The sequence below is a fragment of the Taudactylus pleione genome, unplaced genomic scaffold (assembly GCF_031769625.1).
Source record: "Taudactylus pleione unplaced genomic scaffold, aTauple2 ptg000046l, whole genome shotgun sequence".
In the NCBI taxonomy this organism is placed as follows: domain Eukaryota; kingdom Metazoa; phylum Chordata; class Amphibia; order Anura; family Myobatrachidae; genus Taudactylus; species Taudactylus pleione.
The window spans coordinates 5,207,296-5,219,771 of record NW_028284448.1 but is presented as its reverse complement, the minus strand read 5'-3'; the positions used below and the strand labels follow the sequence as shown (position 1 = coordinate 5,219,771).

Below are 12,476 nucleotides of genomic sequence, written 5' to 3'. Positions count from 1 at the left end.
AAGTAGCCCTGTCTCAGGCAAAAACATCAGTTTTCTCCGAGGATAGGCCTATTCTCTAAAACTGGGTACACACTCCATTGACGGGTCAGCCGTTCGGCCACCCGCCAACCTATCTAACGATTGGTAAGTGTATACACACAATTGATAAGTGTATACACACCTTGGTAACTGTATACACACACGACCTGCTGACCTATCTGACGATTGGTAAGTGTATACACATTAGTGTATACACACTGTACACAACCGTTGATCCATTATATACAGATATATCGCCCGTTCAATGCAATGGACGTTATATCTATCAGTGTGTACCCAGCTTAAGCCCTAGAGACATAAATGCAACAACTAATCTCACGTTTATGTTTCCTACAAAAAGCTAATAGGACAATGTAAAACAAATTGTTTGGATTGTAAAGCTGATCAAAGGAGAACAATATCTTATACCTTACTCATTGTGCAAGTAAGCAAAACAACAAGTTTTATCAATTGTCATCAACCCAGACACAGGGGTCACAAAGAAATAGCCATCTGACATAAGCCTTGTATAGTCACTAGGTCTCATTTTATAAGATTGCATTTAGGTGCAACATTTTCACTAAACGCCAGCAGCCAGGCACAATGTCTAACACTAGACAAATAAAAACTGCTAATTGGATGACGTAGGTCAATGCAAATTCAGCACCTAAATGCAATGTTAGTAAAGGAGTCCCATAGAGTTTGTTATTTCTAACTTCAGAAGGTAAATTCTGCAGTATTTTTGTAGTTTATTTCTACAGATTTTTCTACAGCTATATATTCAAATGACTGGACCAACAGATACATGGCAGTGTTGAGAATGATTTATAGCAGATTGCTAGAGAGATGTGCGGTTCGGTTTCCTTGAAACACAAACTTAGGGGTTCTGAGTCGAATAACGTCCTAGTTCAGAATCACTTTGCGGTCGAACAGAGTCCCGGTTCGGTTCTGCAGTCAGTTCGGAACTCAGATTTGAAAACCGGACTCAGGTTTTGGATTGCATGTAAATTGGTCCAAAATAGCTGTTTGATCGATTTTTTATAAATTTTTATTCATTTTGTACTGATTTTCATAGATTTTTAAGGGATCCAAAACCGAACCAAAACACGGGGTCCGCACACATCTCTAGATTGCTATGCCCCCTTCTTTGCAGTCTGTCTTGTATACTGAATCACTAATGCTTTATCACAGTTTTTTGTTATACATACTACTGTACATCACGATTAAATATGGTTGACTAGAACAATTGTTCCCATTATTATGAAAGAACAGAACAGACTTGTTGTCTGATGAATGTTCTGGACAAATAATTTGCCCACCCTTCCTCCCAAATAAGGTAACAGTTTCCCACTCCAGTTGATTTTGGCACATAGTGTCAGTCACTGCCTGCTAATTTAGAGAAATACCGTCCTTCTAACATGGCAACCTACTGCAGATTTGTTACAGAACATGGGGAACATATTTAGCTAAGCATAAATATTACAATTAATTAATTTATGTTATTCAATTCAGTAATAAACAGACGATCATTTATATTAATGTGTAACAATAGCTTTACTTGCTCACTTATAAAATTGTGGAAAATGAGTAGGAAGATGGTCACTGTTGGATTGTGTATGGAGATATCTCATGGATACACTATAATAGGCTGTAAAGGACCCAGAAATGATTAAAACAGTTTGCCAAAGAGGCAAAACTGCTGGATTTGGTGCAAATATGAACAGCTCTATTCACTGGGTAAAAAAATAAACAAAAAGGACAGAGGAGCCCTAACCATGCTTCTGACAAAGTTTGTTGTATGCACAGAAACCCGTTAAGTGAGCTATCTAAATGCTCCAAACACTGCGCATGCTAATGTCAATTAGTGCAGAAATGCAAGAAAAAGGTGCATAGAAATAGATATACATATATGAGCAGTGCTCGGAACAGGTTGGGTATAAAATACTGGTAGTCGGGATGCTTTCTGTCAAAATGCCGACAGTGGCATCCCGATGCTCTGTATCCCGATAGGGGACGGGTAAGTATACTAACCCTCCCCCCTTCTCCCCCTAACCATCACTTCTTGGTGCCTAAACCTAACCCTCCCACCCCACGCCCTAACCCTCCCCATTAGTGCCTAAACCTAACCCTCCCCTCTTGGTGCCCAAACCTAATGGTGCATACACACGATGGCGATTGTTCATATTGTTCATTTTTATGCAGTGAGCGACCAACGATGTGCGTTACCGCATGAACAATAACGATATCCATGATCGTCCATACATGCAGGCCAACTAGAACGATATTGTCAACTTGTTCAGAGATGTGGCAGGATATCTTTCAAGTCGTTGGTGGTACAGATCGTACCATGTGTATGCAGCTTAACCCTCCCCCTTTGGTGCCTAAACCTAACTGTCCCCCCTTAGTGCCTATCCCTAACCCCCCCAGTGGTGCCTAACCCCAACCCCCCCAGTGGTGTCTAACCCTTACCTCTCCCCCCAAAGCCCAACCCTAACCACCCCGTGGAGTTAAACCTAACCCACCCCCTCTCCCCCCGCGGCTAACAGCTAAGACGCCCCAGCTTATCTTCGATCGGGATGCCGTCTGTAGGGATTCCGGAGTCAGTATATAGGCTGGCATTGGTATTTAACCGTCTATGTTTAGACTCAGGTCTGGATTCTGACGCCGGCATTTAAACAGACGGCATCCCGGAACGTCGGTATTATAACTACATCCCCTTGGAACATTTAGAGTAGTAGTAGTACTAGTGTTGTATTTTTGCTAAGAAACTCTTACATATTATTTATCATGTGACATAAACCTTTTGAGACTTATGGAAACAATGTTACTAGCCCCAGAAAGAGAGATAAAGTGGTCATTTAAATAAAGAAGTGTAATAAAAGAAATTCACAAGTAATTATTTGTAAAGTGATATTTATGAATAAATGTAATGTGTGTCCTTCAATTGGTATCTCAGTTTTCTAGGCAAGATAAAATTGTTATACCAGCATGCAACTTCTCAGCAAAAACACACACACTGCACAACAAATATAGTTTACATTACCTCTGGTACATGTTATGCAGTGCGTTTAACAAATTGAACATACAGTAGGTTTGGGCTGCATGGACTAAAGTTAGGCTTCTGGTTAGTGTTAGAGATTTGCCTTACAGCTTGATTATATAGTTTACCATTGGGCCAAAAGGGTATTTAGCAATCCCCTGAGGTCAAAGCAGTCATCAGAAATAATGGGGACACCTGCTTCTTAAGCAGGACTACTAGATGTCCTGTTTTTAGAAAACAAAAAGGAATATATATCTGGTTTCTTTGTTTTCTACAATACAATTTAGCATCTGCTGCTCCTTTGCTGTTTATGCCTGTGGCCATAGCACACCAGATCAAACTGTAGTGAGTGATCTGTATGGAGTGCATCCAGAGCTACATCATTCACACTAACATCACTGCTTCCAAATCTCCAGCCCAGGAACGCTACTGGTGCACAGGACATGAAAGCTGTGATGTCAGGTTAATTTACCTGGTGGCTGAGGTGGTTCCCATATGCCACAATTACCTGACATAGAATTGGTGTCCCCAAGCATCAGGGGCAAACAATGCAATAGTATCAGTTATTACACCCACTCTCCATTAAAGTATATTTTGAAGAGCAAAAAAATACTTTAACAAGCAAACATTTCTACTAGATTGTAAGTTTAGATACTCAAGTTTAATTGAAGCAAGGACTTAATAACAAAACTGGATGGATGGGGTCAAAGTTCTTCAGCGTGTACTGTAAATTTAGAGTGATGCATATTCGCTATTTCTCTTTCAAAGATTGATTATAATTGAAAATGTGTTAGTCTAATCATATGGTAAGGAGAGAAAATTCATGTTTAAATTCTTCATACAGAGTTACCTGTCCTAACAAGCGGGTGCCCATACACCTAAAATGCTAATTTAGCATGTCAGACTTACTTACCTAGACGATAATTTAGGGGCCTATATATCAAGCTGATCTTTACATAAAATTTGCAGAAACTACAGTTTCTGCATAATTTTATGTATTGTTGCTATGTACTAATAGCATAATGCAGAAAATTTCACAGAAATCTCCGGCAAAGTGCTAATTAGCACTTCAGATCGCAGTCCCCATTATTATCAATGGGGACTACGATCTGTCCCCTATGTACTAAACTCCAGAAAGCAACGCTTCAGATGATGTAAACTACTGTAAGCCTAAGGGGGCTCCATAGGGAGGCGAGAGATCTTTTGATCTCTCTCCAGCAGCCCCCAGCCGGCTCCGGAAGCTAACACTGTGCGCATGCGCAGTGTCAGCTTCCCCCCGGAGAAATCTCTCACTTCTGTGACAGACTTCTACTAAATGCAACCGCTGTCCCTGCGAGTTCCCCTTGGTACACAGCGAGGATATTTTCATTAAAAATTTAAATATTCCTGGCGAGTTGGATACATAATAATCGCGGCACTGGCACAATTATTAGTACATAGACCCCTTAGTGTCCAGTGAAATAGGATTTGTGTTTGGTTGATTCTTTATATTTAACCACTTAACCATGTCACTAATACCCCTTTACACCAGAGCTGAAACCCGGGTCACTGCAGGGTTAACCCGGGTTGCTTCTGTAAAAGGGAACAGGGTTGGATTCCCGGGTCGAGTGACCCAGCAATCCAGCCCAGGTAATTTGCAGGGTTTAACACGGGAACGACCCGTGAAACCCTGCAGTGTAAACGGCGCGATCCGGGTCACGATGACCCGGATCGTGCCACATTCCTGCAGATTGGCTGGCTTTAGTGGCGCTTGGAGATGACGTAATCTCCAAGCGTCCACTTCAACGCCGGATGTTCCAGGTCTGATCTGAATTGGAACCCTGGGCCTGATTCAGAGCCGGACGCTTTTGCGGACGCTCGTTCAGAAAAAGGGGCTTGCTATTTAAATTGAGCGCTCGCTCTTTGCGGTCTGTTGACGCCTCTATGTCTGAACGAGCGTCCGAAACATGTGCTCGCTATTTTGTAAAGACACCCCCTAGCCGCTCGCATCATACGTCATCTCCGCTATTTATTTGATTAATCGAGTACATCGAAAGGCGTATGAACTGTTCGCTATTCTTGTGGTAGCATTTTCCTACCGCAATCATGCGAGCAATTCAGGCTAAAAGACAACCAAGTGACATGGTCGATGACTCTGCTTTGTTAATTATGCACACCCTTAAAACGCCCGTTTTGACCGTTTGGCACGCCTGCGTTCGGATCTCCACTCCCCATTTTCAAGCACCTTCCCCTGTTACCACCCACAAACGCCTCATCCTGTCACTCAAAATAGCAGGCATTCGCTATTTTGCGAGCACACGATTTCCGACCGCACTGACTGGTTGGCGCATGCGCATTACAACCCATACGCATGCGCAGATGTGCGAACATCGCTTGGAGCGAACGAGCGGCCGCTTACGAGCGGCTCTGAATCAGGCCTCCTGTACCAACCTCCGGGTCAGACCTGGAATTTAAGTATAAAAGCGGTATAAATAGTATGTTATCATATTTAGCACAAAAACAGAAGTGCTGGAAAGACAACACTGTTTGAAGGTCAAATTTTTAAAGACTTCAATTACTCAATTTCCACTATAAGGTGATGTCAGCTTGGCAGTACAAAGGAATTATGTCATCACTTTAAAAATGGATTGAAGCACATAATCCAATATTACACTGCTTCTGAGAAGTCCACGTATATTTATTTTTATTATAACATAAGTACTAACGATGATAGACACAGTTATAGGCTATATTCTTATTCCTGATCTATGTTGGGTATCTGTCCAAATAAAACCAAATATGCAGAGTGATACACAAAAAGCTTGCCTTTGAAAATATATGTACTTTTTAAGCTATCCCAATTAACTGCAGTTGCACTCCTGGATTATAAAGATTAATAACTGTACAGATAATTATACTGAAAATATGTAAACCCACTCTAGCAAATAAAGTAAAATTGACCTATTTAAAGACAATTCACTGGACAATATCTAGAAGTAACAGCAGAGTAAATGGCAGAAAATTCCCACTGGCCTCCTGTCATGACAGTTACGTCACTGCTATGTATATAAAGACAAGTTTAAACAAAAACAAATACAGAGTAAAAACACTAGTACAGCAATTAGAACAAATTTGACAAGTTTCAAACAGTCAGTGCTTAGCCAACATGTTTAATCACTTTTGAATCACATAGGAAGTTATTTGTGTGGTCTATTAAGGATCCATTCAGCATCAGTGTCAATATTGACCAGAATATTTTTGACACGTTTGTTTTTTTTTCTCAGTCCTTAATCCCGCTATTTTTGCAAAACTGTTCATGTGCTTGTATACTTTATAAAAATATACGTAAATCTATATACACTATACACAAACGTTTTTTTCGTATAGCTGAATAAATCACTTATAATTGAAAGTAGAGAATGATCAAGATGCATTGCAATATTTTTTAAACAATCTACATAATGGATGTGCTGTATGTAAATAACCTTTGTTTATATAGAAAACACGTAGCTGTGAATGACACATCTACTGTTTACATTAAAAAAACTTTTATTGGCATAGCAATTAAAGAGGATAGCTGAGCAGTATTACTTCTAAATTAATGGTGTGCCAACATTGTAGCCATAATCATCTGTGGGCACCAGAGCTGATGCTTAACTCTTTCTGCCACTGTAGGCAAGCCTTCACTGCCAGTAAAACTACTTTCACTTCTGAACCCAACACTATTTGTACTCTGGTCGTCGCTGCCTTTACCAAACAAAGTCTACGCTATAACACCCCTTTCTACCAAGGTGGCACAATGTTAAGTGGGAGGACTTGTCTCATTACAGACGAGACATAATCACTGACTGATCAAGCATGGGAACTACTGTACGTAGAAATTACAATTTGATGCCTTGACCCCAAACACACAACAACCTTACATTAAGGGGGAATTCAATCAGCCGTGATAGCCCATTTACACAGTATAACGCGTGTAAATTCAATTTAACGCAGCAGGGCACAAAAGATTTGCTAGTCAATTAGCCACGCAAGTTAACCCATGTTAACTTTCCATAGGATTTAACACTTTTTTTCTTTGCAGACCCTGAGGTGGGTGAAAATCTGTAGAAAACCCCTATTTTAAGGTAAAGATGGTGTAATGGTGCAGTAGCCCCTGGGACACCCCCATAATGATTAATTAGGTACTTAATAGTTTTTAATGAGCTTAGTTTGACCAATAATGACATGTAATTTTTAGGGCTCATATTCTGCAAAATACAGAATGGGTTAAAAGATATTGGACAGGTGCATTGAGATGTTGTGTTTTGAAGCTTGCAGGTGTATTAACCATTTTTTAAAAGTGGCCTAAAATGACACAAACATTAACCTACAGGCATTTTTATGCACCCCAAATGTATCTAGACCATAAAACACTTAATTACTGTTATTTTTCCGCTGTTATTAAAAAATGCCAAAATCAGCCATTTGACACCTTTTAAGAACTCCAAATATTTTGCTTTTGGCCACTAATAGACCTTAACAGAAAAGAAATATTCCCGCACTCGGTTTTACCCATATCATACATGGTACCAACAGCATGGCAATATTAATGCCATAAATGTATACAAAACAGAAAAACTTTTGCTATCGGCACTAACAATAATATACTGCAAATCTATGTGTGTGCAGCAAATAAAACCAAGGGGATTTTGTCATGATTTGATCAAAGCATATAAGCCTGCAGCCCAGCGTCACTAATAGACCTCTATACTGATGTCCCCATTTATCTCCACACTGAAAGTAGGTATTAACAGCCAGATTTACCACAAGACAGCCAGGATCTATGTACTAAGCTTTGGAGAGAGATACAGTGGATGAAGATAAAGTACCAACCAATCAGCTCCTGTCACTTTACAGGTTGTTTTAAAACATGACAGGAGCTGATTGGTTGGTACTTTATCTCTCTCCAAGGCTTATTACATAGACCCCTCAAATGTGCATTAAGTGGAAGAGTGCATACAGGGCCGTAACTAGGGTAGTGTGACCAGTGCCATGGCACAGGGCACCGCAGGGCAGGGGGCGCTGTTTATGCCTGTCAATTTTCCTGTTTATTATAATTCTCACTTGTAGCTTCCTCTTCTTTTATCCCCAGCATCTCCTGGCCCCCCTATCTCTTCCCTGGCCATTCCCCATGAGGCCATGGCCCTTTTTCAGGTGCATTATCTTATGTCCCTATTTAAAAAATGGGGGGGGGGGCAATGCTCTATCTGGCACAGGGCACCAAAACGTCTAGTTACGGCTCTGAGTGCACATACATGCAGTAATCGAAATTACTGCGTGATCACCATGTTAAGTGAAGTAATGGTAAACAAAGACTTTACCACGGCTGATTGAATATGCACATAACTCAAACTGCACCTCAACAGACATTCAGTAGATGTTTGGAAATGTTATGGATACTAAATTAAATCCACCCCAGCACTGTATTTATCAACACAGACTGTGTGACCTCAAGAGTGCCTTTCCTAACAGTCCAGGATTTGAGGATATCTGTGGTTGACTTAATGCTTCAGTCATTTTTATTCAACCACATGTGGATATCCTTATAATCATGGTGGGGGCAATAGTTGTCAACTGAATTGAGGGCTGGAATTGGAATCAAGTGTCATTGCTCATTACTATAGCAGTACATTCTATATTGGGGCTCTCATGTGACGGAGCTGTTCTATTAACCCATTGAACTATCAGAGCTAAAGGTATAAATCAAAAGTAAAAGCCATGGGCGTGACAGGCGACAAGACATTACAGAAGGACCAAGCTGCGTCAGTGTTGCTGTTTATGTATCATTGGTGAAAAATGAAAAATGTTCTAGAAAATGCAGAAAGTGGGTAAAATGAATGAGCAGTGCACTGACACAGTATGTAAGGAGCTCACAGTGCCTGAGGGGAAGCGCAGAACACAATGAGCTGCCTGAGCAGACACCAGCAATGCAGTCACACCACCAGGTGCTCAGAATAGACACTCACAGGGGTTGCTGCCATACAAGGCCGGGGCACTTACCTGTCGCTGGAGTCAGAGCGGCCGGGGGATGAGGGAGGGGATGACACAGAAGCCCAACTTTTCCTTTTATGTCTCCAGCTGCCAAGTGGTTTCTTTTTGCTTTCTGATATAAAGGTGCCCTGTGCAGGCTGCTCCCCGGGTGCAGGCTGCTCACTGGACAAGGGTCTATCTCCGGGCCCGGGCTGTTGACCCCCGGGCTGGTTTGCACTTTGCATCCCCTCAATGTCTCCTTTAACTTGGTCGGCAGGTCGGCTCTTGAAGAACCTTCCCAGCTTCCGGAAACTGCTGGTCTTCTTCTCCCTCTCCATAGTGACCTGCAGCAGCAGCAGCGTACTGTGTGTGACCTGGTAGGCAGATCGTGCTAATGGCAGCGACTCTCACTTCCAGAAGTATGAGCACAGTTAAAGTTGGGAGTTTTGTCAGCAGGAACATGAAATATTTCGGGGAGTTTTAAAGGTAGCAGCCCAGTAACATGGGAAGGTCGCTATGGCAGTGAGGCACTGCCCCTGTGTGCGGATCACTCACACATGCTCTTCTATGTGCCTGAACAGGATCAGGGTATGAAAGGCAGCAGGTACTGTAGACTGCAGTAAGGCTGGCATGTGCCTGCCGATGCTCACATAGTACATGCGGTGTCACTGGGAAGCGCTGTGTGCCCGTACTTTACACAAGCTTCCAGGTCTGTTTAATGATGATGATGATGATAATAAGAGTACAGAGAAGTTCTGGTCTCGCTCCCGTGTATCCGACTGCCGGCTGTCACACTTGTCATGAACCCGGTACTACTATGCTGGTGCGTTATGTACATAAGTCAGTCAGCGAGGAGACAAAGCCTGTGTGACCAGCTGCTGTGCGGGGAGAAGGAGGAGCCCCCTGGGGGCAGGAGGAGAGGTGTATGAGCATGCCACTGGTGTCCACTAACCAGTTCTGCAGCTGCTACTGCTGGACCACTATAAAAACTGTCAGAAATATGCTAATACGTGAGGATAATGAGCTGGCTTACCGTCATGCTATAATATAATAACATTAAGCAAATGCGCAGCCTAGGCTGAATTGCTCGTTACTTATCACATGATCACATCACTACTAGTAACATGGATTACACCGCACCACAGCTGAGGCCCCGAGGAGGCGTAGCAATGCCCCCCATAGGTGTACGCTATACTCAGCATGTTGTATTACTATAGAATAAGATGCTTGGTCACGACTCCTCCAGCAATGGGTCCCAAAAAAAGTCCAGGGCGAAAATTTCCTTTGCCGTTACCCAGGGCCGTAACTAGGGTAGTGCAACCTGTGACTTGGCACAGGGCACAGCACGGTATGGGGCACTGTGTGGGCCTGTCAATTTCCCAGTTTATCATCAGTCTCACTTGTAGCTTCCTCTGCTTTTATCCCCAGCATCTCCTGGCTTCCCCTATCTCTTCCCTGGCCCTTCCCCATGAGGCCATGGCCGTTTTTCAGGTGCACTATCTTATGTCCCTACTTAAAAAAATGGGGGGGGGGCAATAATTAGTGTGAAAGGGGTCAGGGCCGGCCCTAGCCCAAATTCTTTGGTAAGCGAGTAGGTTTTTTAGCGCCCCCCCTATGCAGTGCCCGCGGTAGTGGTCCCCCCTGTGCAGTGCCTCTTGTACCCCATTAGTAAGCTTATATAGTGCCCCCAGTAGTAGTCCCCCCCATGCAGTGCCCCAGTAGTGGTCCCCCCTTGTAGTGCCCCTAGTAATAATCCCCCCTCTTGTAGTGCCCCTAGTAGTCCCCCCTTGTAGTAGTCCCCCCATTGTTGTGCCCCCAGTGGAGGTTCCCCCCAGTAGTAATACTCCTTTCAAGTACCCCCAGTAGTAATCCCCTATTCTAGTGCCCCCAGTAGTAATCCTCCCTTCAAGTGCCCCCAGTAGTAATCCTCCCTTCAAATGCCCCAGTAGTAATCCTCCCTTCTAGTGCCACCAGTAGTAATTCTCCCTTCAAGTGCCCCCAGTAGTAATCCTCCCTTCTAGTGCCCCCATTAGTAATCCTCCCTTCAAGTGCCCCAGTAGTAATCCTCCCTTCAAGTGCCCCCAGTAGTAATCATCCCTTTTAGTGCCACCAGTAGTAATCCCTTCAAGTGCCCCCATTAGTAATCCCCCCTTCAAGTGCCCCCAGTAGTAATCCTCCCTTCAAGTACCCCCAGAAGTAATCCCCCCTTTAAGTGCCCCCAGTAGTAATACTCCCTTCAAGTACCCCAGTAGTAATCCCCCCTTCAAGTACCCCCAGTAGTAATCCCCCCTTCAAGTGCCCCAGTAGTAATCCTCCCTTCAAGTACCCCCAGTAGTAATCCTCCCTTTAAGTGCCCCAGTAGTAAGCCTCCCTTCAAGTACCCACAGTAATAATCCCCCCTTCAAGTGCCCCCAGTAGTAATCCTCCCTTCAAGTACCCCCAGTAGTAATCCCCCCTTTAAGTGCCCCCAGTAGTAATCCTCCCTTCAAGTACCCCCAGTAGTAATCCCCCCTTCAAGTACCCCCAGTAGTAATCCCCCCTTCAAGTGCCCCCAGTACTAATCACCCCTTGCAGCCCCCCCCAGTAGAGACACACGTAATAAAAAAAAAAAACACTTACCTGAACCCCCATCGCTCCTGCTCCCGCCGCCGCTATCAGCTACTCCCGACCAGTCTCCAGGGCCGCTTTGCATTATGGGAGAGACTTCATGATGTCATGAAGTCTCTCCCATTACCCACTGCGGGAGCCGGAAGATGGCTCCCGCAGTGGGAGCAGCAGCAGCAGCCGATGAGAGTCTGACAGACTCTCATCAGCTGCTGAAACAAACACACAGCTGCCGGCACCGGCGGCTGTGTGTTTGGCACTGTGTAGCGCTTACCGAACTCCGTCCGGTCAGCGCTACACACGCGGTGCAGCTGTGTCACAGAGACACAGTCTGCACCGCTGTAAACCTCTGAAATCTGCAAGGTCGCGGCCACGGCGCCCTTCACTATGTGGCGCCTTACGCGGCCGCGTGCCATGCGTAACCATAGAACCGGCCCTGAAAGGGGTATAAAGAATAGGCGATATGAGCAATTCCTGTGACTGTCCCTACATTAATTCCTTCCAAATTATTTTCCTTAAGAAAGAACATCCCTTTAACAGTACCCGACTATTGTGGTCTTATCCTATTGAGGTTTTCGCCTTTCTGTATTGGAGTTAATGACGAAGCAAATCTCTCACTTTTGACTACCATCTGGCAAGATCACCACACATTTTTGTGATCTGCAGCAAGTTTTGCCCGCCATCGGTAAAATAATAATAAGAGAGACTTTTACATTACAATTTTTGGGTTCTCAAAGTACAAGGTTATGCCAGAACTATCAGCAATAATTTTTCACAATACCACAGTTGAGGTTGCACTCTGTGTTAGAACAACACAAAATAA

The 12,476-nt window shown here is 43.6% G+C and overlaps 1 protein-coding gene across 1 annotated transcript in view; it reads right to left on the bottom strand.

Moving 5' to 3' along the window:
- The window catches only part of CRYBG1 (crystallin beta-gamma domain containing 1), a 396,888-nt gene extending 386,983 nt beyond the window's left edge, over positions 1 to 9,905 (bottom strand). The window contains exon 1 of the mRNA XM_088460440.1: positions 9,080 to 9,905. Within this exon, the coding sequence (XP_088316566.1) occupies positions 9,080 to 9,387 (308 nt within the window). The 5' untranslated portion in view covers positions 9,388 to 9,905. The remainder of the gene's footprint in view (positions 1 to 9,079) is intronic.
- Between the last annotated feature and the right edge of the window lie 2,571 nt (positions 9,906 to 12,476).